Source organism: Hesperophylax consimilis, chromosome 26 (genome assembly GCF_061612785.1).
Source record: "Hesperophylax consimilis isolate HC1 chromosome 26, BYU_Hcon_1.0, whole genome shotgun sequence".
NCBI lineage: Eukaryota > Metazoa > Arthropoda > Insecta > Trichoptera > Limnephilidae > Hesperophylax > Hesperophylax consimilis.
The window spans coordinates 22,029,208-22,056,474 of record NC_142861.1 but is presented as its reverse complement, the minus strand read 5'-3'; the positions used below and the strand labels follow the sequence as shown (position 1 = coordinate 22,056,474).

The 27,267-nt window shown below is 35.5% G+C and overlaps 1 protein-coding gene across 1 annotated transcript in view; it reads left to right on the top strand.

Moving 5' to 3' along the window:
• Positions 1-27,267, top strand: part of LOC149411302 (diacylglycerol kinase eta) — a 608,003-nt gene that overhangs the window by 522,621 nt on the left and 58,115 nt on the right. Inside the window, exons 4-5 of the mRNA XM_089647677.1 lie at positions 15,545-15,672; positions 26,597-26,792. Coding sequence (XP_089503803.1) covers positions 15,545-15,672; positions 26,597-26,792 — 324 coding nt within the window. The remainder of the gene's footprint in view (positions 1-15,544; positions 15,673-26,596; positions 26,793-27,267) is intronic.

The following is a 27,267-nucleotide window of genomic DNA, read 5'->3' as shown; positions in this document are numbered from 1 at the left end:
TTTAAAATACAATCACCGCTGCTTGGAACGTTGGCGAATTACAATTATATTTTATTTTCTGTTCTTTTTTTACTTTTTCTTACACAAGTTTTGTTGTCACCTCACTAAGAGAACCTGTGCTGAGGTGTTTGCATGTATTGGGAAAATGCTATTATGCCGTCATAAGTAAAAACACATCATCATCCTTGAAGTATTCAAGGAGGGTTCTGTGGTTTCATCCATGGCGGAAGTAATAAATACATAATAGGTTAATAGTCGTTACATCATAATGTGACATATTACATAGATGTAGTTTCGTATGTAGTAAAAGAAAGGGATACTACATGAAGTGTAGTTAAAGATACAGGTATGACGAAATATAGTAAAACAAAACAGAAGTAGATGATAATCAATGCAAGTGTTTAAAATGCAGGGCATTTAAAACATGACCAAATAATAATACTACAATAATCTATTTAGTAGAACTAAAAACGTAATCATGATAATAAATATGTGTGAAACAATGCACTCACACATTATGATAACCAGTACATAGCAAATAACCCGAGGAATATTTCTGGAAGACGTTGTAGAGAAAAACGACTAAGATATATTGCTTAGAAAAAAATGTACGAGTGCAGCTCCGCTGAATTATGCACTAAGGAGAATAAGTAGTGTATTTTTGGATAATTAATCGAAGCTCTAAGCTTGGTAAATAATGTACTGTCGAACTCTTTGTACACGCTCAAATTATTTTATAATATCATATTCCCAAAATAATATCAATAAAGTAATTTATTTAGATTAAATTTCTACCCAAATTTGTATTTCGTAGAAAGGTTGCCCTTTTCCGATAGACTTACTGGTAAGGTATAGAATTTCCAACTACCTAAATCAGTCTTCTTTTTCAACCCATTTGATATCCTCAAGGTAAGGACACTCGAGTATCTCATTATATTCATTAGAAAGCATATATGTTTTCAACCTGAACGTTGGTAAAGGTTTGAGAGTTTACCATATAAAATGCAATCGTTCAAAAATTTGAATTGGAATTTCCAGCAGGAATTTTTCTAAATGCATCTCTTATCTGACAGATTTTGTAAGTAACCTAATAGCATATTGTCTATCTTCGAGAGGTTTTATATTCTTCAACTATTGGGAACAATATTAATAATATTCAAACAATATGAATTAGAAATACGCTAAAATTTCGACTTCGTTACATTTTTTGTGAAATCTTTTCGTCGAGGTTAGTCGTGAGTTGATCAGTTTGACACTACTATTAAACTTCTTTGGACTGCCAATGCCTTACAATACCAATACAATACCATTGTTAATACCATTTCACTACCATTAAACTTCGATGAACATTTTCTTTCAAAAAAAGGTAAAGAGCAACCTCCATCTTTTTGGTTGTTTTGCAAAGCGTGTCAGCATCAGTATTAAATGTCTATGTTGATGTGTTGTTTTTTGTAAGAGGTAGTAGATACATTATCGTGCCAAAAGTGGCACTTTCTGCCCTCGGTTTCATACTATAATGATTGATCCTGGCCCTGCTATTTTTTTCTACATTTTTTTTATTTTTTTTATTGTACGATAGATTGATCATCCATTTACAGTACAATATTTACTAATTCAATTATTAACGCCCTTTTGGGGGCTTTTCAATATGTGTAAGTTGTAAAATTTATACAGTATTATACGAGTACACAACTGAACTGCCTCAGTGACAATTTACTGTATTTATTTAGTGATAAATGAAAGATGTCCACTGACTCGGCATAATTATTCCCCGTCCATTAGTATTCTGGACAATGAGGAGTACATATTATGGTAGTTAGTCTCAAAATTTCTGCCCTAGCTTATGTATTGGAATCCGAAAGCTTATAAATGCAAGCAATTCTATTCTATTTCTTACGTTCTAACATTTCTGAAAATAGGTATACAAAATGTTTTAATGTTATTTACACAGTAATTAAGTATATCTAATTAGAATTGGTAAGGTTATTAAATAAGTAATTAAATAATTTCATTAAATAGCTCCATTGCTCTTGTCATGTTATGCTGTGCTAGAACATCTTTTATGCCATGTGGTATCTAGAACAAGTGGTGGTGACGACTATATTATGATCTGTACTAACGTTAGAAAAAGGACAATATATTATAATGAACAAATAATAATTGTTTGGTTTAGTGCGTGTTAACCACAACTATGTTATTCATAATGCGGCATATATACCAACCATAGCTTCCCATTTCGGTCCGCAATCCCTAAATTAATTACAAATTGCTAAATGTTGGTGAACACCCCACCAACCCATCGAGCTGGCTTCACCCGAGAGGAATAATAATTAATTGTTGTCTGTCATTGTTATTATCACGGAGGAGTTAAACTGATAATAATGTGTCCTCGTGTCCTTGGGCCAAAAGTAAGATCATGTTGTCCTTACTTCTCTACCAACTAATTTTCGAAATACAAACTCCGTGACGGAGTGGTTCAAATTTTTGGCATTGAGAATAGAAGTAACGGGTTCGTAACCTGGTGTGCACAAACTAATTTTGTTGTGTATGTATTATTTCATATATATTCAATAATATATATATATGTACTATAAAGTCACAAAAAGGGGGCACTTGTGCAATAATTGGATTTTTAGTATAACGCTTTTTGACTGTTCGTGAGGAGAAAAAAAATCACGTGTAGGTTGTTTTGATTATGTTGAAAGGAAGTTTAGCCTTCTTGTGATATATTTTTTAGAGATTCAATAAAAAAAATTTCAAACAATTCTGAATCTAAACGTTGCTTCATAACATATTAACAGTGATCAGATCTGAATAGCCAGGAACATTCCAATCTTATTCTTACCTATCTCTTCCCTCCTTCCCCCTCCACCATCGTTCAGCCTCACATTATACCCTTTTTGACGATACCATAGTTCTACGGACAGTTGGGAAATTAAAAATTGTCTATTTCATTTGGCAATCTTGGAGAAGTCTATAGGTCAGTTTTCTTTCAAATCGTTATGCACCTGTGTAATAAAGTAATGAGACGGGTAGCATAGCGTTCAATACGGCAACACTGGTTGCTTCCTGTTAGGAAGAGGTAGGCGGGCCAACATCTCACGCGCCTTCAGTGCAAGTGCTACAGTCACTTGCTCGTCAGTAGCAAAAATGAGTAACAACATTTTTTCTAGCAACGCCATAAAGCTTTGTTTTATACTTAGACACGGTGCAATAGAAACTTTTTCAAATCTTCAACATGCCTATGTAGACAGTATTTTTTAAAGGGCCTAGGTTTTCAGGTGGTCTCGGGAATTCTTAGAAAGCAGTGACTCGATAGCAGAAAACCTTCAACTGCAAGAACTGAGAAAATTTCTAAGTAATCCGGTAAATTATGTTGGTCACATTTCTAGAATTTTTCTGTTCAGTGGTTATTATAATGTACAGAAGCGACGTTTTAATGTAAGATGATAATATTGTCATACTGAAAGATGATAAATGTTAGATTGGAGGAAAGCTTACGTCGCGTCGCGTGGTTTTAACCGCTGACGACGGTTTGGCCCGGGGAGAAGAGACTGGTGATAATTCTCAGAAACTTGAAACAAGATGGAATTATTTGTTATTATTGCTGTGTAAACACGTGTCTTGAATAAATTTACGTAAGATGAGGTTTGAGATAATTGTCTGTTCACTACACAGGAACTTTCATTTTAAAACAGGGTAGTTCTTGAAATATTGTTATATACGTCATTTTTCGAGAAAAATAATACTATCACTTTGAGTTGAAGTGCATTTTGGAATGTATGCCCAATGCACTGATGTATTATTTATGTGAGAACTGCACAAGAGTCTGTCTGGAGCCGGTAAGACTATGACATCGTCACTTGCTTTATATTGTGGTACTGAAGTAGTAGGTAGGATCTAGTGCTGTCGATGATGTGGAAAGCTTTATCCCCGGTGGCATAAAAGCAAATGTACTTGTCAAATATTTCTTATTAAAATAGATGTCATGATCGTGTAACTGAAGTCTTGTAAGAGAGACGCCATGAAAGCACAATAAGTTTTGTAGGTATATAAAGAATTGGTTGTCTATTTCTTTCATTGAGATAACCATTACCAATGATTTCTCTTCTGCTCCGGCTGCGCCAGTATGTTGGGAATATAAATTCTAATAAATACATCTTCTTCACAGCAAAGCATTGTGTCTTTATTTAGCTTTTAAAACACTCATGTAATCAGTAACAAGTGTGGAGGACGGTTTGGAGGCCAGAGTCATCTCTATTATGCTCTCCAAATTTCCCCTCGAAAAAAAACCTCGGTTCTGAACATGGCGGGGCAAATCTATATACCACTGACATCTGTCGGATAAGTCTATAACCTCTAAGATCTATGTAAACTAGAACCATCTGTCTTGGAGCTCGAACTGTCAAATATAATACATGGTGTTAATACAGTTAATTATTCCGCCATCCAAAAATTTCACAGTTAAACCGTAATGGAAACCGCGATTTTACCAAAAATCAAAGACATTACATCACTTTTAAATGGAATATATGATATATACATGGTCCTTTTCTCGTTTAGTTTCTGAGATACACGACACAAATCCTTAGCAAACGCGAATATTATAAGTTACGCATTTATCTATTATTACGTCATTCAAGATTAGCGCGTTTTTTGTGACGGCTGTTTTAATAAATTAAAAGAACAATAGAAGTACAAATTTATACAGTGTATTGCACAAATAGCCACCCCTTTCGAAAGCCGCAATTTCATTATTATCATTACGCTCACTTTAAACATAATGCAGCCATAAAGTCGAAGCTCTGGGGGGTAGCAAATTGCCTTCGTGCAAGCATTTACCACGACTAAGTACCCTGCACGCGCGATGGTCCGATGGCCCGATGCATTTAGGGTCGGGCGCTAATAGCACCCGTGGAAATGTGGACTTGTATACATTGCAGTATGGGTATACGATTAATAGTGGTATAGGATTATATTATTATAGTGTTAGAAGTAATAAAATAATGGCACTGCACAATCAACTTGAGTACTTGGTGATATCTAACGAACAGGGTGTACTCAAAATCGAATCAGGCCTGCAAAATAAAAAATGCCTTTTCTGAAAAATTGTTGGGTTGCTGATGAGTCGCGAACCAAAACATATTTATACTGAGGAAGACTATTAAAATGTGCGTAGTATCAAAAGCTTATTTTTCTGGTCACACAGGTGACGTACAACTTTCATCATCAAACACAGGTAGGTTATTTCAGTTTCGTGTGCGATGTGCGTGTTTGAAATATTTCTGCGTAGTGAACTAAAATTTCTTTGAAATTTTCAAAATTAGAATTGATGATTGATGATGTCAATTCAGATAAGCGTTAAAGTACTTAGGTACCTACCTGCCTGTAATAAGAAAATTATTTTATTTGATTATAGGTAATTCTATATTTAAAATGTCTATTTCTTTCATTTAAGTTATTTGACAGATGGCTTTGAAGTTTACTAACGGTACTATATTTCCTGTCGATAAATTTTTGACGTATATCCTATCTGAAAAGTATAATTATGATGTGTATAAAGAAAGTTGGCAGTATATTTTTTTAGGCAATATGATCCGGAGATAAATATTTTATAAATACTTTCAGATTCACAATTCTAACAATTACAATATCCCATGATTTTTACGGATCTGCGCTAGTATTATAGTTACTGATTTAAAAACGATCTAGTATCACCAAAGATATTAGAAGAACGAGATATGCTATGTTGGCCGCCGGACCGTAGCCGGAGTACTACCTAATTATGGTACTTTGAATACTGTCGGGACGTGTACGCACAGAAATCTGTTCTATGTATTAGTGCGGATACCTTAGCGCAAGCGAAGGTGTGCAGTAGTATTGGTGAACAAAACCGGCGACACTCGGCAAAACAATTCCACTCAGTACGAACTGCTCATAGCACATCTCGTTCTTCTAATATCTTTGAGTATCACGTATTCTTCAACGGTTCTAATGGCGCTTAGGTAACGCTAATACCTACTAAGATAGGTATCACCGGGACCCGGGACTGCCTGCAAACGTTAGCTGGAGTGACGTCACAAACGCCCTTCGCGCGAACATACTGTTTTGGCGACAAGTAAGTACCGTTAGTTTTTTTTTTCTAGAATAAAAAAAATAATAATACAATTTTAATCAGTTCAATTTCGCTCCTCTCATCTCCACTAACGAAAGATTGACACCGAACTGACCCTCCACTCGCTCTTTCTGAGATTTAAATCGCGTAATGTTCTCATGAGAGCGTCAACCCTGTGTCTGTATTGCTATTAAATAAACGACATCCGAATCGCATCTAGAAGCTTTCAATGTAATGAAACAACTCCAAATGACAACATCAACGGAATGGATACACAATACAACTTTCTTCATGTACAAATGAATATAATTTTACTACATGTCACACTAGTTTTATGCTATTTCGCATATTGTGTATTTGTTTGTTATATCCAGGTTTTCAAATTTCGAATGATACTACTTATATGGATGTAAATATTATAGTAAAATCTCTGTGAGAAGTTTCTGGGCTCACTACCAGGACAGAAATCTCAAATCTACTTAACATTTCAAAATAAATACATTCTTCGGCCAGGAAAAATGTTAGTTACTCGTTCATGCAATAAAGTTATATAATGCCCTTTGAATTGAAATTAAATTGCCACGAAAATGAGGAATTTATGAAAATTACAAAGACCGGATAAGTACAAAAATGCCATGAAGATTTGAAGAACAAATTTTCAAAACAACATCAAAATGTGACTAAGTAAACGGTAACCGGATAAATCATCCCAATGATAATTCATCACATCTTTAAAAAGTTATATTAAGTCATGGAAAGTGATGAAACAAAAAAATTATTAACTGGGTTATGTAGGTTAGGTTAGGATAGGTTAGGTTAAAAAAAAAACATTTTCATCGTTTCTAATGACTTTATATCACTTTTTAAAAGTGTGTTGAATTTTCACTGTGTTGAGTTATCATGGAACATAAGTAAACATGAAGATGAGGAATTAATGAAAATTACAAATACCGGATAAGTACATAAATGCCATGAAGATAAACAAATTTTAAAACCAATATAAAAATGTGACTAAGTAAACATGAAGATGAGGAATTTATGAAAATTAAAAATACCGGATAATTACATAATTGCCATGAAGATAAACAAATTTTAAAAACAACATCAAAATATGGATAAGTAAATAATATGAAGATAAGAAAATTTTAAAAATTATGAAGACAGTTTTTTTCACATTAACCCCCACACAGGAGGCCCCGAGGAAAATAATTTCCCTCAGGGCCTATGTCATCTTTTGCGATGCTGTGTGGAGGGTTTTTTAATGGAGAGGAGGTTCTGGAAAGATAAACTTTATTAGGGTTGGGTATGAATGTAGGGATCGGTGTGTCCAGGAGTGACGTATAAATGTAGCCTTTCTCGATCTGGTACCCCGCGCAGCTGGTGGGCAGGCGCATCCTGAACACACCTCACCCGATGAACCCGGGCACACCTGCTAAATCACCAAACGTAACGAACCACTTGGGGTGACCTATGGCAGAGGTGTTGGTTATCCAACAATGGTTCCTGGGGATCCAAATTGTGATCACTACATGAATACATTCTCTTATAGATACATCCAATAAATTATTATACACGTTTCCAAAATATAATAGTTGTGGGTAGAACAAAAGGTCGGGTCGACCCCGACCACGGTACATGAGGCACGAGCTAATAAATTATTTTATTAAATGTAAACTGGGACATGTATACGAATATATAATATAATATGTTGCATGGGACCCAAGTCGTTTTATAATAGTATCGTACTCCCGTTTCCTACACTCACAATACCGGATCCCGCCGCCGGCTAGGATCGAATATTGACATACGATACATCAGACCGTCCCTTAGATGAAATTCTGACGCAGAAAGCAAATAATGCAGATTGCAGCGGCTGTGCGAGGAGAAACAGTCGGCGATAGACGGAGGTCACTGAACTAGTAAGGGTAAGATAGAGATACTCCTGAGGGATAGGAGACTAAGAGATGTTGTCAAATATGTTCCTGATAAGACACCTTTTCCGTGCAAAGTGTAAAGAATAGGTAAAGTGTAGTTAGCAGTTTTCCCACTGCACCCAATGGAGATTATTAAATTGTATTATTTTTCCGAAATACTTATTTTCCTATGTTTATATTGTGTCCTGTATTTTATTTATTATTGATTATATTTATCTATTTTTTTGCCTACAAAACTTTCTGCCCAACCCAACCGAAACCAACCCAACCCACAGCAACCCAAATCAACTCAACCCAACTCAATCCAACCTAACATAACATAACCTAAACTACATCCAAGGTTATTAATTAAAGACTTACTAACTAACGACTAACGAAAGGACGGACTCTTTGCTTCATTCACATTCATACATCGTCTCATACACTCCCTTGTGTTATTTTATTTATTGAATTTAACGAGTTTTTACTGTGTTAACCAGTGAAATATCCGCTGTATTTAATAATATTTATTTGCATCTTTTCTCAGTGTGTGTGGTTTATCAAGGACAAGCGTCCTATTGCCCAAAGCCAGGGCATCTAAAGAATCCCCAATTTATTTAGGGTAGGTAAATTATGAATCTAAAGGAAGCGAGGAGGATATGGAGAAAGAAGGTTAGGAATTATCAAGCACCGCAACGTTTCGAATCTGAATAATTGTCTTTCACGGGGGCGGTCTAAAAGTTACCTTCCAGATCTGAGAAAGTTCTGAAAATATCAAATTTATTTTTTTATTTTATTTATAATAAAATGTAATTATTGAAGGCAATATTAGCTACTCAACAAACAAAAAATTGAAACAGAAAGAAAAAAAAGGATTCGGTCGCACCAGGAATTGAACCCGTGACTTCAGCCCAGACCATGACCTCCGCTAAGGTCTTGGGTTCAATTCTTAAATTCAGTGATTAAATATTACAATTTGAGGTCTTACTCATTGACTTACTCATACCAAAAATAAATTATTTACTCACATATATTATTAGCTTCGAACTCGCGACCTCTGGATTCGGAGCCGATGTTTTTACCGCCCGGCCAAGGAGGTCAGCAAAAAGATGATAAACGCTTTAAGGTTTGTCAGTGGGCGTAATTTTTAGGAAACTCATGTCATGTCACCTTTGGGATGCTGTGAGGCGGAGCTGCTGTCTTGATTTGAATACAAATAGGATCATATTGGTATTGTAGAGAATGTAGAGTCCTATCTAACGTATTGTAAAACAATGACCAGTATATTATAAAATAAGGGTTGAATTAATTGGCTCGTTTTTTGTTACCGAGGGTTTTAATGTTGAACTAAGGCAGGGTATTGTCCAAGTTTTACCCTAAGGCCTTGGAAAACTCTCTCTCTCTCTCTTGTACGTTTGAATTAATAACTGTCCAAAATAATGGGACCATAAAATAATAAGTGCAAAGTAAATGGGTGGGAAAGTGTAATAATTTAAACAGAATAAACGGGAATTATCAAGTTAAACTTTTGAAATTCATATTTATAGTTGTTGTGGGTATTGCCTTTGTGCGCTCTAACAGAGCAAAATAATATAATAAGTACCTGCATATAATTTTAAAGGAATTCTCCAGGTTAATTATAAGATGTAAAGCAACAAAATTAATGTCCACTTTTTACCCATTCTAGATGAAATAATTAAAGTAAATTTCTCTCTATTTACAAAGTAAGTAATCTTAGTAACGCTTTTCAAAAGACGTAATTGTTTTTTTTTCTTAAAATTACACATAACACGTGTGTGCGCTAGGCCATCGTTATATAGTTAAGACTAGTGGGAGATGTTCACAGTATCGCCCTGGTCACCATTCAGAATTGAAACATGTTGGTTGAAACATCTTTAGCCGTGTCTGGTGACGAGATCTGAATATCCAGGAACTTGGCCACCTACACTTTCCCCGTCTCTTTCTTCTCTCTTTACCCCTGTACTTGTATAAATATTATGAAGAAAAAATAATCTCCACGAACGATTATTCCAAAGAACTGGGTATTTTCTCAAACTGCTTTGAGATGCCCAAAAATCATAAAAATATCGGATATTTCCAAGCATAGTTCAAATATGAATACCGCACAACTGCTCCCATCCGTCTGGAGGTATTGAGATTGTGACTATGAGATTTTACCCCATTTGGGATATGTTGTAAGGCTGAATATAGTGGTGAGAGTAATGAGACGGGGAAGTGGAAGGTTGGGCAGTACATGGCTCTCCAAACATTGCTAAATCAATTTCAATCAACGTTTCTATTTTGAGTGGTGGTTTTTACACGACGATACAGAGAATATCTTCCGTCTGAAATTATCTGTTTGTTTGCTAAGATGTGTCCTACTTTCTACTCTAGATTTTACTAACTTACCTACAATAGTTAGTAATTACTCATTACAGTGAGGTATAAGCAAGGATGAAAGTAGACCATATTATAACCGTGTTAAAAATGTAGAGATATAGAAAGAACTCAAGGCTTAATGATGTAAGCGTAATGAATAATATTAAGAAAGGGATGCTTAAATGGTTTGTGCATGTATACGAGCGTAAGGAGAATATATAACGCGAAATAGAATAGTAGAAAAAATTAGGGATACTTGAGGAAGAAATGGCACACTCAAGTCAATCACATACTTGACTCGGGACATTTCAATAGTCAGAATAACAGAATAGTATTTACGAGACGATTTATGAATATGAACGAAGCAAAGAGCGTGTGATGGTTAATTAGTTCATGTTTTAGCACCTGATAAAACCCACTATCATCAAATTCATTCTTTAAAGTTTAAAGCATTGAATTATTTTTGCTAATAATATTTTGTCATCCTTTGTGCTAAGGCAAAATATTTCACCAATAAATGTAGATATAATATGTTTTGACGCCATCTAGTGGTAAATTCAGCACTAACAAAGCCTATCCTACAAAAATAAAGCTGGTTTTTTACGGGTAAAAAAATTAAAAATGCAATAATTGTTGAATGAAATACTAGTACGTATTGAATTATTTAACGGGTTGATAATAATTCGACGTGGCTTAGTGGTCAAGAGCACCTGAAGGGTGCGGGTTCAATTCCCGTCGGCGGCGTTTATTTTTACTCGGGAGATACTTTCAATTTGTATAAGTATTCCAGTCGAATAATTATTGTTTATAATAATTAAATAAAGCATTGGGTTTACAAACGATAAGTCCTTAAGTATGCCAGGGCGGTCGAGGATCCGATATGACTATAATATTGAATCCTGTGTTTTCAAAACATTTATTTCTCACGCTCTGTGGAATCACCCATCGTCCTGTTATAGTACTATCTCCGTACCATTCCATGTAAAAGCTTTTTCTCGCTAAAAGAAATTTCTAACGCAGTGGTCCTAAAACTTTTGAAGTGCTAATAGAAAACGGGACGCGAAACACTTGAGGGTCAGCACTAAAAAATACTCACTTTGTAAATTGCTAGCACATACCATATCTTCCCAACAAGCCTTCCATTGATATGCTTGACTTGTAACTCTAAGTGACCAGCTTAGGCACGGAGGCTCCATCGAAGCCAGACTCGTTAGCCGCTCGATATTTGGCAGTCACCTCTGGTCTGGAGCCTCAAGGTACTTTAAAAAATCCTCGACTCTTGTGCAGAAACGGGGGTCCGTATCTATAATAGATTTCCCTATCACGAACGGATCGCAATTTTTAGAGCACGCACGTCAGGTGGGAATGCCGTCCTTATTCTACAGGTATTTCGATGAAAGATGCTCCCAGTGACTACCGTCAATGATCCCTTCGGCACCGGTGCACAGTCAGGAAACACGCCAAACGCGCGCCTAACATTTGTATAATATGATTGACATTTGTCACTTAAGAGCGGGGCGCTTCTACGACACAGCTCGGATGTGGAACGATTTGCCGACCTCTATGTTCTCTCCCTCCTGCAACATGGGTCTCTTTAGTGCCCCAAGGGAAATTATTTTTCTCAATTCCTCTTATGTGCAATTTTCCAAACTTTTATATTCTTTATTCTTCATTTCAAGCACCCACTAAACTGCCAAAGCAGTTTTTCAGCTGGTCAATTTCACAATATTAATTATATAAATAAAGCACACATAAACATAGTAGCCACAATATAGAAAATAGATATAAAATATAAATAAAGATATGACATAGTCAACACACACTCAAAGGCATACAACATACTTAAACCCACTCACATATTTATACAATTACACGCAAACAATCAGTATAAAAAAAATTATCTGTTTAAAAAATGTTTTTTTCAGTTCAGTTTTTTTGATTTGAATTTTATACAAATCTACAGTATTATAACGAGATTGATGAAATTTTTCAAACAAGAGGAAGATAACTGTCCATACCTGATTTCAAAGAACTCTGGGTAAAGTCCAACCACATATTTAAAAATATATAAATATATATTTTTTAAACTGCTAATAAGGGCCCCTTTCGTTCGCAGATCAAACCTGATTTTTTTCAAATTGACAAAGCCGACCAAATTATTATTTTTATATTTTTTCTAGCGCAAACCTGTCAAAGTTCACAGTATAATGTAATAACGACTTTGAAAATACAATTATGTACAGTATTTTTCTATTAAAATGTAGGTACTTTATCGCCTGTCTCCAAATCTGATTGTTTCAAGCAAAAAACGTTTAAGGACCACTGCATCTCGAGCAAAACCGGTGGTTTTTGCAAAACACGCCATTTGCCTGATTTATTCTACTAAAGCTCTTTGTAAGTTTGGCCATTATTGTGTTTTTAGAATGATATCTACGACCTAAGAAGAAGACACGCAATCTTTACAATTTTTTGTTTAATGCTTTTTTTAAACTTTCCTAATAGTCAGTTTTTAATGTTAATCTTTGTTGTGCTCTGATGCAGTAATTTTTCATAAATGAAACGTGAAAAACAGAGGATTTAAAGTGGTCATTGGCCCCACCAGACGTGTCTGCTTCGCGTAGGTCATAGTTCATCCTGCAGCACTTTGTTTCAGCCGGGTTTATTTTTCCTTGTACAAGTTATGGTTTTGTAAGCTTAAGACTTGACCTGGGTTCAAAAAAACATAAAAGTTCCCAAAAAAATCAGGTGAAAAACCGTGCAGAAAATCTCAAAAACATATGTTTTTAAATTGATTATAGAGTCATTGAATGCTTATTTTTTATTTCTTAGCCCGGAGAAAAGCATCTTTTTTTTACTTCCAACAGGAGTCTTGAAGTTTCGCTGTGGAATATTAATTATCATACTAGCGGTTAAAAACCCGCTCCACGGGTTTTTTTCTGCTAGGCCCTGCGGGCGGCACTTGCTTGGGCTTCGCCCAATTTGAATGATACTAACAACAGTTAACCTATTATAACCCAACTTAACCTAACCTAACCTATCATTTTATTATACATATAAGTACATGTACATTTTATTATGCATATAATTACATGTCAGATTAGATATTTGTTGGCTAATTTTACAATCATCGAAGTGTTTCTAGCTTCCGATTGTGTTTTATGTTTTTTATTGGGTTGGCAGTGCTTACACTTCCTACAAACAAACGCGTATTATACGCGAACTTCATGTCGGTTTTCTGTCAAAATGGTGCAAAACACAGACATAGGAATTAATAGACGAGAAGATAAAGGCGAGGGGTAAAATCAACTGTTGAAGAACGAAGGGAGTGAAGATGACTGTGATTCGTCAATAAATCAATCTGACAGTAAATAGGCATCTCGCATTATAATATCACCATTTACTTCTTAAAAGTAAAATCTGCTTTGAATGAATAGACATTTTTACATGGGAGCGCAAATTACTCGCCACGTTATGAACAAATTTGCGAAGTCCAAATTCGGCAAAGTAAGGCAGCTTCTATATTCAGAATCGTAGTTAGTTTCAGAGTATTTAGTTAAGACACTTTTATAAATGTTCATAATTTACTTCCCAGCAACCAACCAGCTTTGTGTTTCGCGTCCAGACGTTTCTCGATGTGATAGTAACAACTGATTCATATTATACGATGTGAATATGCTTAAAATAAAATAAAATAATGCTTATATATGGAATGTAATACGACAATTGGGTTTATTCTCTTTTTTCGCATCTATTTTTACCAGTTTTCATAGTACAAGTAAACATTTTGCCGTGTTATTTCGTAAAATGAACCGATGATGCCTTGACCATAGTTCGCACAAGAATGATGACGTCACGTTTTCAAATATCACTTGAGGCCGTACGCGAGCCCAGCCGGCTCAATGGAACCGGTATGGGGAGTGGGGATAATACGCTTTTAATCACTTAGGGCAGGTCTACTAATATTCATATGTCTATGGTGCAAAATTATTATTTACGTAAATAATATTAAATATCAATATTATTAAAAATCTTAAATGCAAAGAGTTGTTTTATTGTTAAGTTAAATCAAATGTTTGTTTTATTTTTAAATGCGTATTAAGACGGTACTTGTACGTAAAGAATAACCGTTGTTTGAATAAATGAAATTGTACGTATTTGTTATGGATTATTTCAAATGAAACACTATTATTCGCTATTATGCCGCCAGAGGTGCGCTCTGTCGGCCAATAGGGAAACTACTCCAGCGGCAGAAAGATTTGAATTTTACCAATCAGAGGGCCGAAACCGTCCAGACGTTAGCGTAATAATACTATCAGATATTTGGGAATGCTGTGTGAAGTGTCTTTTTAGGAAAAACTGATCCTGGATCTTGAATAGACTTGTGTTGTTGTTGGGAGAAACTTAGAAGAAGACTAATCATTTTATTAAAACATATTCATTAGTCGTAAAATTACTTTTGATTATATATAAGTGGAATATTTTTTTTACTCCATTTTTTAAGCAGTAATAATCTACATGTTTCAAATCTAATTGCTTCTTCGTCGGGATTATGAAATAAAAAATTAATTAGTCAGTTAATTTTCACTATCCTGACGAAGAAGCCGCTATTGGATTTGAAACATGTAGATTGTTTTTGATTAAAAAGTGGTGTAAACGAAGTATTTCATTTATATATAATTTAATTAAAGATCATCTTAAATACTGTTTAATCTTGAATCCTGAGAATGGAGAGATTCTTCAGATTCTCCAGAAGATAGCCCAACAGATATTTAGCACTGTTTGTGGGGCAATAGACATGCCTGGAATGGATTTGACGAGCCAAACTCTCCTTTATTAACTTAAATTTCTTACAGTTCTCATCTTGATTAACATTGCTCTCAAGTGTTGTTTGTATATGTGATTCTTGGAAAACTACTCCCGGACACAGCCTCACATTGCTTTTAACAATGTTGATGGAGCAACAGACGGACCGGAAAATGGAGTTTGCTAGCCAGACTGCTAATGATGCGTTTGTAATGCAGGAAAGGAGTGTCCCGGAGGGACAGCCTTACATCTATCTAACACTGTTGATGTGGCAAATGATTGGCCGGGAATGGAGTTTCCTTTCCAGACTGCTGATGGTGTGTATGTATTGCAGGTCATAACACCGTGCCGGTCGCTCGTGCTGTGCGCTGAGACCCGCAGGGACATGGAGGAGTGGCTCTCCGCCCTGAAGGGGGCCTCCCCCGGGGGGCAACCGGACATGCTGACTGGGGACCATCACTGGTAATTATTACTCCATCATTATTTGTAACTCCATCATTATTTTTCATCATTTACTCCATCATTATTTGTATCATACGTGTGTTTTCGTTGTGTTTCCTCAGAGTGTACTTTGAAGTAAGTAGAATTTATATCATACGTCTACACGTTCCTCTGTTTGTACTTATGACGGAGACTACATTCAGTTGCTAAGTGAATTATAAGGTTTACTTTATCCCGAAAGACGAAAATCCAATAGCTGACTCAGAACGCGGTATACCGAAATTCACATAAATTAATGCTTATTACATTCCTGATTGTGTTTTAAAAGGGCAAAATCCCAAAACACGTAATCTGTTTTATGAAATTCATAAATTTGATGGAGAGACATATAAGTAATTTATTTTGACTAAGCTGAATTTAAATTGATAAATGGAACAAAAAATTCGCTATTTTTTTAGTGAATTCGTAAAAATAACCCAAGTCTAGTTCACACTCCACCGTCCGTAACGGAAGTAAAGTTTTCAGAAAGCTCTCTTGAAGTCTAAAGCACTTCGAGGCGTTCTCGCACTTTGTCTATTGGTGCGAATTTACAGCTGGAACTAATGTGTACGTCACTCTGCTGATGCTGCTTTCATTGCGGAGACTTAACTATGCGGATAAAGAAGAAATAATAATAGAGTCGCTGAGTCACGGAATATAACTTTAAACATTGCCTACTTAAAACTTTGAACCTTACTTGTGTGTCCTGTTCTTAATTTTATAAAAACACAACTCAAGTTTGGCCGTATAATACAATATTCGACGGAAAAAGGTGAGTATTGCGAATTTATTAAAAATCTCTTCAAAGTATTGGTAATCCTGTTTCCTAGTAAACTTTTAGTAAATTTTTAATACAGGGTTTTTCAATAAGAGGTGTTATTTTGAATAGCCCGCTATTTCGGTAGATGTTACTTTTGAAGTTGTCATTTTTTCACATTTGACAAGTAGAAACTACGCCATTAATAAAAATGGAACGATACATGCTTCAACAATGCATTGAAATTATTAAAATTCACTTGAGTGAATCAAATGCAAATCATCTTGCGTGATGAGGCCCATTTATACCTCGGTGGCTTCATCAACAAGCAAAATTTTCGCATCTGGGGCTCGGAAAACCCAAGAGTTATTGTTGAAAAGCCTTTCTATCCTTAACGTGTGACTGTTTGGTGCGGATTATGGTCCGGCGGAGTCATTGGACCTTACTTTTTCGAAAATGAGGCTGGAGCAACAGTTACGGTGAATGGATTGCGCTATCGAGAGATGATTAATGATTTTTTATGGCCGGAATTTGATGGTATCAATCTGGACAACGTTTACTTTTAACAAGACGGCGTTACGTGCCACACAAACAACAAAACCATTGATTTTTTACGATTGAATATCAAAATAACACCTCTTATTGGAAAACCCTGTATATCGGAACACGTTTTGGTGCAGCTGCATTTTACTTGAAAATATACTATAACGAAATGCGAAAATATTAGAATTTTTATGAACATGTGTTACGACATCGTGAAAATACATTCGTATTTTACTCAAAGTTTATTAGGAAACCTATCAATTCATTTGTTAAGAGCCTGCATTCCTGTTTTGAACCGGATTACGAATAATTTGAAGAGATTCCTAATAAATTGGCAACATTCTATATTAGTAATTTTTCTCCGTGTATGATCAAGAAAAACGGAATACGTTTTAATTCCAATAGAAATTGCAAACAAAATTGGTGATCCAGTTATTACTAAATAACAACATTTCTGACCAATTGTCTTTATTACTCCGCAACTTGGAAAGGGTCATGGAGATGTTACCTTTACCGATTTTAGAAATAAAACAGACGTCTTAAATTTACATGAAACTCTTCGACTCGTAGACCTCAAGTAAGCCAATGAAAGTGTTTTGAGATTAAGACTTATTAAAAGTACCTTGAGATTTAATCCATATTTTAATATAACCACTCGAGCGATATCTACCCAAGTTTGGTTGTATGTTTAATGCTACGTACACTTTTGCGAACCGAAGTCCGAGCCGAAGCATGAATTATGGGAATGGATCGAAGCAACTGCAAACGGCGCTATTACGTGATTTCTTTAACTTTAAAACAATACTTATGAGAGAAGTAAATATCTGACGTGGCCGCCGAAATGTCCTGATTGGATAACTTGTGGGGTATTTACGAATTTGTCTCCGGGCGCCGACTTGTCGAAGCCCCAAGGAGCTAAGGAGTCCAGGCGAAATACAGCGCATGAGGTTTATACTAGCGCCAGCCCCGACCTAAGGCCTGCGGAACTATCACATCCCCAATAAATGGGGTACCATCACAGACATAGGAATTAATAGACGAGAAGATAATGGCGAGGGGTAAAATCAACTGTTGAAGAACGAAGGGAGTAAGGCTGACTGTGATTCGTCAATAAATCAATCTGACAGTAAATAGGTATCTCGCATTATAATATCACCATTTAGTTCTTAAAAGTAAAATCTGCTTTTGAATGAATAGACATTTCTACATGGGAGCGCAAATTACTCGCCACGTTATGAACTAATTTGCGAAGTCCAAATTCGGCAAAGTAAGGCAGCTTCTATTTTCAGAGTCGTAGTTAGTTTCAGAGTATTTAGTTAAGACACTTTTACAAATGTCTCATAATTTACTTACCCCAGTAAACAACGATGAGCACACTTGAGAATCGCTACATTGTGATGTGATAGTATATGTTTCTAAAACTGATCCATATAATACGGTGTGAATAAGCTTAAAATAAAGTAAAATAATGCTTACTTATGGAATGTAATACGACAATTGGGTTTATTCTCTTTTTCACATCTATTTTTACAAGTTTTCATATCACAAGTCAACATTTTGCCGTGTTATTTAGTAAAATGAACCGATGATGCCTCGACCATAGTTCGCACAAGAATGATGACGTCACGTTTTCAAATTTCACTTGAGGCCATATGCGAGCCCAGCCGGCTCAATGGAACCGGTATGGGGAGTGGGGATAATACGCTTTTAATCACTTAGGGCAGGTCTACTAATATTCATATGTCTATGGGTACCATATTGCGTGGCTGAAACATAGATTAAAGAAGACAAAAAGTGCGGGGCGCGTTTCGTAATCCAAAAGTCTGACCATTATTTGCATAAATTAACTGTTTCATGATCACTAAGAAATTTTTTTTCCATCAAATAAGATGGCGATATTCAAAAAACTAAATCCAAACTTTACACTAAACGTAAGTCATTGACGAGGTTGGTTTCCATTCAAATCTACATGGAAGGCATTTCTATGTGTTATCTACTCGGAGAAAACTTACTGATATGAAAAATTGTTAATTTATTAAAAATCTGGTCAAATTATTCGTTTTCCTGTTAAAAATGAGACTGGAGGCCTATAGCAAATGATTTGACAAATTTTGTAACTAACTATCAAGCTCGAATGTGTTATGAGGAAGTAGGGACACGTGTTCTTCAAAATAATAATAGTTTCGCATCTCGTCAATTATATTTATTCGGACAAGGGCACCTGCGTGAACACGTGTTCAGATGTATTCTGAATGACTAATTATTTTTTGGCAATTGATCATGAAGTCACATTTTTAACAGTATCTTGATAAAAAAAAGTCGTACTCATTTTTCTCCTTGTATTAAGTGGGCTGATAGGAGCGGGGACGTGAAAGATATGAAAAAAAAGTACCTGGCTATTCAGATTTGGTCATCAAACACGCAATTTCAAGCAGTGTTATTAACTTTTTTTAAAGATTAAATCGCATTGCTTTGGTGACAGGGTTTCTTACAGCAATTAGATTTTTTTTTTCTTTTTCGTCATTAAAATTCATCTTTCTTTTATCCACAGAAGTTCTTAGAAATGTGTTCCGGAACATTATAATGTTTCCTTGTTTTCAATTCATTGTCGTCATTATTAAGAGTTCACATTCTGTTATTGGATTTTATTCCGATCTTTACCTTTTTAATGATGACATAAATAAATTCCGAGTCATTTAGCAAACTGTAGGGGTCGGTTCCCCAATGTTATCTACAATTCAAATGAGATTTTTACAAAATATTAACTGACGTGTACCCGACGGTGCTCGGGGTGATGTAGATGGGGAGGGGGGGGGTTAAAGTTTAATTAGTGTACCTGAAGATTCTGTTATTTAATATTGAAGTGAAACTTCTTTACGCGCGTTATGCAATTTCGAGGACCGGAGTAAAACCAACTCATGACCGTCATCAAAAACCGTGATCATTTCGCTATAGGAGCCTAGCCAATATTATATACCTACTTTCAGTCGCTCTCCAAACTCAGCTTCACGGTCTAGAGGCAAAGCGCCCGATTGTCGTCGTGAAGAACCGAGGTTCGATCCCCGCTTTAACTATTTTTTTTTTCTTTTTGTGATTTTTTTTAATAATAATTTTTTTTAAAGTGATAAAATGCTCTCGTGCTGCGACTTTTAGATATTTTGACTATATGATATTTTGGTCGAATACGTAATAACCGCGGTCTAGAGGCAGAGCGTTCGACACTCGTTATGCAGGACCCGGGTTCGAATCCCATATTTTTATAACTTTTATTTTTTTTTATCACATGCTACTTATAAATATTTCAATAGACAGAAAAAAAGAGAGAATGAAATGAAAAGAGCGAGAGAAGAATACTAAAAGTTTCACTTCCGTCGTGCGTAGGCTTGCCACACACTGTATTTTTTATTTCATTCCATTACAGAAATAATGCGTTAAGTCTTCCTCGGACGTCTCCGACATTTTCTGCCATTCAAACCGTTCTCTAAACACTCCTGACACTAATAAGAACAATGTTGAAATCTTCAGCGAAATCGTTCCAGTAGTTTTTGAGTCTATACGGGACGTACAAACAAACAAACATTTATTTTTATATACATAGATATAGATTTCATCTGAATTTTTTTTATATAAACATTCTAATGTTTTCATTATTAAGGCCCAGTTGTTTCGCAGTAATTCAAATGTAACATTGTCATCAAATGGAAATTCAGCGCCTTTTTTTTCTACATTTTTTTACTAAACGCCGATTCTAGGAGCGTTTTAGCTGTTTCTCAAATTGTAATAAGCTGACAAGCTTTAACATGATAGTAGTCGTCTTCTGCTAATCACATTTTTTTTTAAAGCTCAAAGTAACTTAGAATCGGCATTTAACGGAAACCTTTTCCAAGTGGCCATTTGATTACTTTGCTAAACGAGATTTTTTTGCAAACAACTGGGTATTGTTATTCGCTATGTCGCGTCGTGATTAAAACATTTAAATTATAATTTATTTTTTTTCAAACACATCATTGATGTTCAAAGTCAACTGATTTCTGACCAAATTATTTATTATTGTGTGTTACAATCAAATTAATATTATTTCAAAATTCCGCAAACGTCATCAAAGCTCACCGTTCGAGAGTTTTTGCTGCTTCACACGTAAATATTTTCTGCTTTATAGTAAAGATTAACTACCTGCCTACAAGCTTTTTTCTTTGTTTTATATGAATGCTGCACAAGTGTCCAAACTGCTCGAATGCAGTAGGACTGTGACATCCCCAATTTGGGTATATGTTGAAGCTGGAAGGATTCTGAAGGGAAATGAGATAGAAAAGAGTGAAGTTGGAAAATACCTTGCTCTTCAGATTTGTGCACTAAATATGGCTGAAACCATTTCAAGCAAATGGTTATCTTTCACAAGGGAAATATAGAGAGTATCAACCATTCTGGAACGAGCTATATTTCTAAATCATGTAATATGAAATAACACATGAAAATATATTATTTTTGATGCGACCACTATAAATAAAAAGAAGGCTCTCTTTCGATTAGTGTTTTTATTTTTTTTAATTTGTACCTTTTACTTTACTCCAGACCGAAACCTCTTTTTTTCTACCTTTTTTCACCTTTTTTGACTTATTTATCACCGTCTAGGGTTTTCTTGTTTTAATCAATGTAACACCGCCATGTTCCATAAACAATATACCATATACCGCTAGAAATAATACAAAAACTTAATCCAACAATTCAACGCTATATTATTTCTATTGTTTTTTCTTCCACCAAACTTTCATTAGATATTATTTTCTCTCAATTCTTTTCGTCTCCCCTTCTCCTTCTGCTGATCTATCTCTCCCATCGTTTCTTTTTCCCCGAGTCGACCTAACTAAAGTGCTAAATCATCTGTTATTTCAATTTTCCTCTGCGGAATATATTCCCCCAATTCATCACAGTTTCACTTGGCGAATCTTTCGCTTTTCACTTCTACTAGTACAGTCGATAAGCACAGAAAATAAATTGCAAATCGGTAGTGTAATGACCCCGCTTTTTAAAGTAAAAATGTCAAATATAGCGAAGAGATAAAAGCGATAGAAATGTATTTTAAGCGTGTTCACGTGCCTGAAAACGTCTCAATAATTTGCCCTTACATCGTCTTGTCTTTATCTGTAACTCGAATGCAATGAACTTTTGCTCTGAGCTTTGAGCTCTTTTTTCGGTATCATCTCGGTGTTTTTTTTTTCCATTCGTGTGATGTTATATTATAATTTGACAAAACATTATTAATTTTCAAAATATGAAGAAAGAGGAACGAGATGCTAGATAAGGTATTATGCCAGGGATTTTACGATTATTAATCTATTTTTACATTTCTATTTTGATCAAAGTGAACCAAATCCTTGAGTCGGGCCATGTCGACAATCATAACAACAGAAGAGTATGCATTAGACGATGTATAAATTAAGGAATAAAGCAATAAAGCAAGGAGTTTCATGTGCCAATAAAGAGTTGTTTGGCGTTCCGTCCTCTCTACCTACCCCTGCGGAAAACGACGTATCAACATTTTGTGTATGGTGTGCGATGTGCGGTGTGCGGTGTGCGGTGTGCGGTGTGCGGTGTGCGGTGTGCGGTGTGCGGTGTGCGGTGTGCGGTGTGCGGTGTGCGGTGTGCGGTGTGCGGTGTGCGGTGTGCGGTGTGCGGTGTGCGGTGTGCGGTGTGCGGTGTGCGGTGTGCGGTGTGTGGTGTGCTCTCATTTTGGTGTCATCTCTGCTTTTTTTACATTCGTATGATGTTATATTGATACTGAACAATTTTTCCGTAATATAATAAATAAATTTTCGAAAAATATAACGCATTTGCCTGAGGCCATAATTTGAACTACGTAAACGATTTATCGAAAAAATATTATAAGCGTTCGGTTTTAAAAATCGAACATTTTACGAAAATTCTTCACATTATTTTACATTCATAATTTGACATTCCTTTTAGCGTTCCGTGAAGTGATATTTTTAATCGCAAAATAGCCTCTAGGTATAGTTATTCCATTAAAAAAAAACAATATATTACAAAAATTGAAGAAAAAAAAATCAGTAATTCTGGCCTTGACCGTCTCACCGGCTCCAGATGGTTGGGAGCAGTTGGGACTCTTGCGCGGTATTCACATATAAAAAATAATAATGAACAGTTAATCCCTAAAATTGTGATCCATGCCGATTAGAAATAAAACTGATTTAGCCATTTTAAATCCTAGGCAGGCAAATGAACTTCATTATAAGCTCAACAAATAATAACTTATATTTGAAAACAATTTGAATACAATGAAAAAAATTTAGTTTACCTCTTATAATCGGACACGTCTACAGCACACTTCTTTCCATTTATCTATTCATTGGTCCATAATATAAAAATGTAATATGTAAGTCTAACATTCAAGCATTTTCTCTTTTCGTGTTACAAAGTTACGAAAATTCTTTTTCACGGATGCGCGAACAATTTAATCAGGAGAACGAATCACTTGTTCGCGTATGGGATGTGTAATAATCTTGCATAATACTTTTCTTGATCAAAAAAATTCTGACGGCGATTTTTTTATATAAATACTACCAATTTATGCACGATCAAGTGACTCAGCAGAGGTTTTTTTTTTCATTAATTCCACACAGGAGAGTGTGAGAAAATAATTTTCCTAAAAGGTATGAGAGATGTGTCCAGGAGTGATGATGAGTCCGGCTGTAGAGGTCAAAGGGTCTCCCTTATCCGGCCTCTCCTGATCCAGTAAACCGCACAGTTCGTCGGCAGACGTATCCGCCTCCAATACCTGGAAAAACCTCATCCGATGAACCCGGTGACTTCTGCTAAGTTACCAATCATAACTAACCACTTGGGGTGACCTATGACAGAGTTGTTGTTTATCCAATAAAAGGTTCCCGGGACGACAGCACCCAAACCCGCCTCTCAAATTGTATAATAGTACTGAGGTGTTCACGAAACGTATAATGTTCTATACCTTCTCGAACCTACCTACACTCCATAAATATAACATTATAAAACATCACGCGAAGCAACGTGATTATGTAAAATTCAAGCAATTTAGTCGGGACATGTCAAGTATCAGACGATGCAGGGCCGGCCCTATGCGGGCGCAATTGGAGCAATCCAATAACCAGGCCAATAACCAAGGCGCTGATCATATCTAACACCTAACAGTCCTAACGCATCGCCCTTGATTTTCATACGGCCCTACACAAAAATACAAATCATCAGAAATATTATTGATTAGTGATTACAGTGATCACCTACCTAGGCGTCCACTGGTTTCAAGGAGCGCCAAAAGTTGCTCGCGCTAGGCGCCGTTTGGCTTAGAGCCGGCTATGAGACGATGTATGAATGTGAATGAAGCAAGGGTTGTATGCCATGACAGGTTTGCTTTTCGGTTTATTCTCTATTTACTAATCTCCTGTACTAACCGGTGGTTACAAAGTGGGGGTCGCAAGACATCAATAAATCAAATTCGAAAAAAGTAACAAGAAAACAATGGTTATAATTTCACTGTAAAACTTGGTCACTAAAAGAAATAATATTTGTGTATACAAACAAATGCGACGTGTGCGCTTGTCAATTAATTTATCACTTATCACAGATCTGATCATCCAATATTGGTTTGTTTCTATATTTCGTTTTTATTTCGTATTTCTGATATGTATGAGAAGGTTCCATGATAACTCAACACAGTGACAATTCAACACACTTTTAAAAAGTGATATAAAGTCATTAGAAACGATGAAAATTAAAAATTAAACCTAACCTAGCCTAACCTACTTAACCCAGTTAGTAAAGTTTTTGTTTCATCACTTTCCATGACTTTTTAAAAATGTGATGAATTATCATTTTGATGAGTTATCCGGTCACCGTATTAGAAGTGCGCATAAAACTTTATCTCTCTCTTATCTTATCTAACACATCTGCCCTGATAACGGACAGTGTAATGCTGTCCGAAACGTTGGCTAAAAAAGGAGGTAGCGCAACCCGGCATAATACCACAAAAATAAATCATTATAATTCTTTTGCGTTAAAATCTCAAAAGAGGTTTTTACTTGTTTGTATCAACTTTGAACGCCATTTGGAAATACAAACGTTCCATATTTATTTTCTTCTCCAAGGAACACTGTTGTATTTGTTGGCTCTTTTGTACAGTGAACACAATATGAACTAAACTTTTCCCCAGAATTAATAGAGAACGATTATTTGATGATGGTTTTTGTAAGGAAACAATATAACAAAACAATCTTGAATAGGTTCTATTTCCTACAAATACATTTTTATGATGTATATTCCATCAATGGCTATTTTTGTCCCGAAAACACTAGTAGTTCTGTGAACTATAGACCTCGCGTGCAAAAAAGTATGTTTCTAATTTTCTCTTATGTAATGAATCAAAATCAAAAATTCCTCTAAAATCATAATTACTTAACTACTTGATTAAATACTAGGTACTTAATTACCTTCCTACATAATTATAAATCATAAATTTTAAATTTTAAAAAATGGTTCTATGATAACTCAATACAATGAAAATTCAACACACCTTTAAAAAGTGAAATTAATAATAATAATAATAATTTTTATTCCAGGATGTGGGGAGGTTAGTGCAATCCCACACGTCCCATATATATATATATATATATATATATATATATATATACATATATATATATACATATTTTTTGTACAATAGTTATGTGAAAAATGAAAAAAATATATGACAAAGAATAAATTAACAACTATGCAGGGCGTGGTCTTGAGTGAGCTTTGGCCCAGCGCTCACTCAGGAGTGGCGCTTGGTGCTGGTAGGCTGCAGTCACCAACGTATTGGCGGAGGCCATTAGCCGCATCCTGGCTCCAGTGACCCGGTGTCTCATCAGGCCGGCAAATCCATTCAGTCCTTGTTCTGTGAACATTGTCGATGCGCTGCTGTATCTTCGGTATCCAAATATGATTCCACAGGCGTCGTTATATTGAATTCGGAGTCGTTCCATCGAGCAAGTTCGGTAGTGACACCATTAAATCATTAAAAGTGTTGATAAAAATTATCATATAAATCTAACCTACGTAACATATTTATCCAGTTTTTATCACTTTTCATGACTTATCACTTTTTAAACGTGTGTTGAATTGTCATTTTAATGATTTATCCGGTCACTATTTATTACATACTTTACTTACTTAAATAATTAAAAAATATTTATTTATTTTTTAAGATAATTTCCAGTTGAAAATTAATTATATTAAATTCCTTCCATAGAAAAATATCGCACAGGATGCTCCGATAAAACACATTTGGTTCTGTTATTTAACATGTGTATGAAAAAATTTACACTGTTTCTTTTTATTTGTCGAGAGATTTTTGATTAATTTTAAATAAGTCATGCTTTAAACACGCTTCCTTTAACTATCGTATTTACATATTATCTCCCTTTTAAACCATATCCTTTTGAACTCTTATTCTGGAGAATTTTAAAGGGCAATTTAGCGCGATGGTGTGCCGCGTGGACTCGCACACGGGTCACCATTTCGGTATGCAAATTATTTCAATTGTAGGAATTGGTGTATTTTTAATAATATTTTGTGCAGGTACGCGACGTCGCACGCTCGGCCCACCTACTGCAACGTATGCCGCGAGGCGCTGCACGGCGTGCCGCCGCACGGGCTGTCGTGCGAGGTGTGCAAGTGCAAGGCGCACAAGCGCTGCGCGGCGCGCGCGCCGCCCAACTGCAAGTGGACCACCCTCGCCTCCATCGGCTCCGACATCATCGAAGACGGGGATGGGGTGAGCGACCTACCAATCTATCATACATCATACTGCAATCATGGAATACAACCTTTTTATGATTACAAATCATACTGCAATCATGGAATACAACCTTTTTATGATTACAAATCATACTGCAATCATGGAATACAACCTTTTTATGATTACAAATCATACTGCAATCATGGAATACAACCTTTTTATGATTACAAATCATACTGCAATCATGGAATACAACCTTTTTATGGTTACAAATCATACTGCAATCATGAAATACAACCTTTTTATGGTTACAAATCGTACTGCAATCATAGAATACAACTTTTTTATGGTTACAAATCATACTTTGGCTCGACTCTAATTCACTAACTCTTAATATACTTATAAATATCCCAAAGTCAAACCTAAGTCTAACTTTGAAAATACACAGATGCAAAAATTCATCCCTTAACCGGAATTGTGACTGCCCATGCTTAGAACAAGTAAACAATAT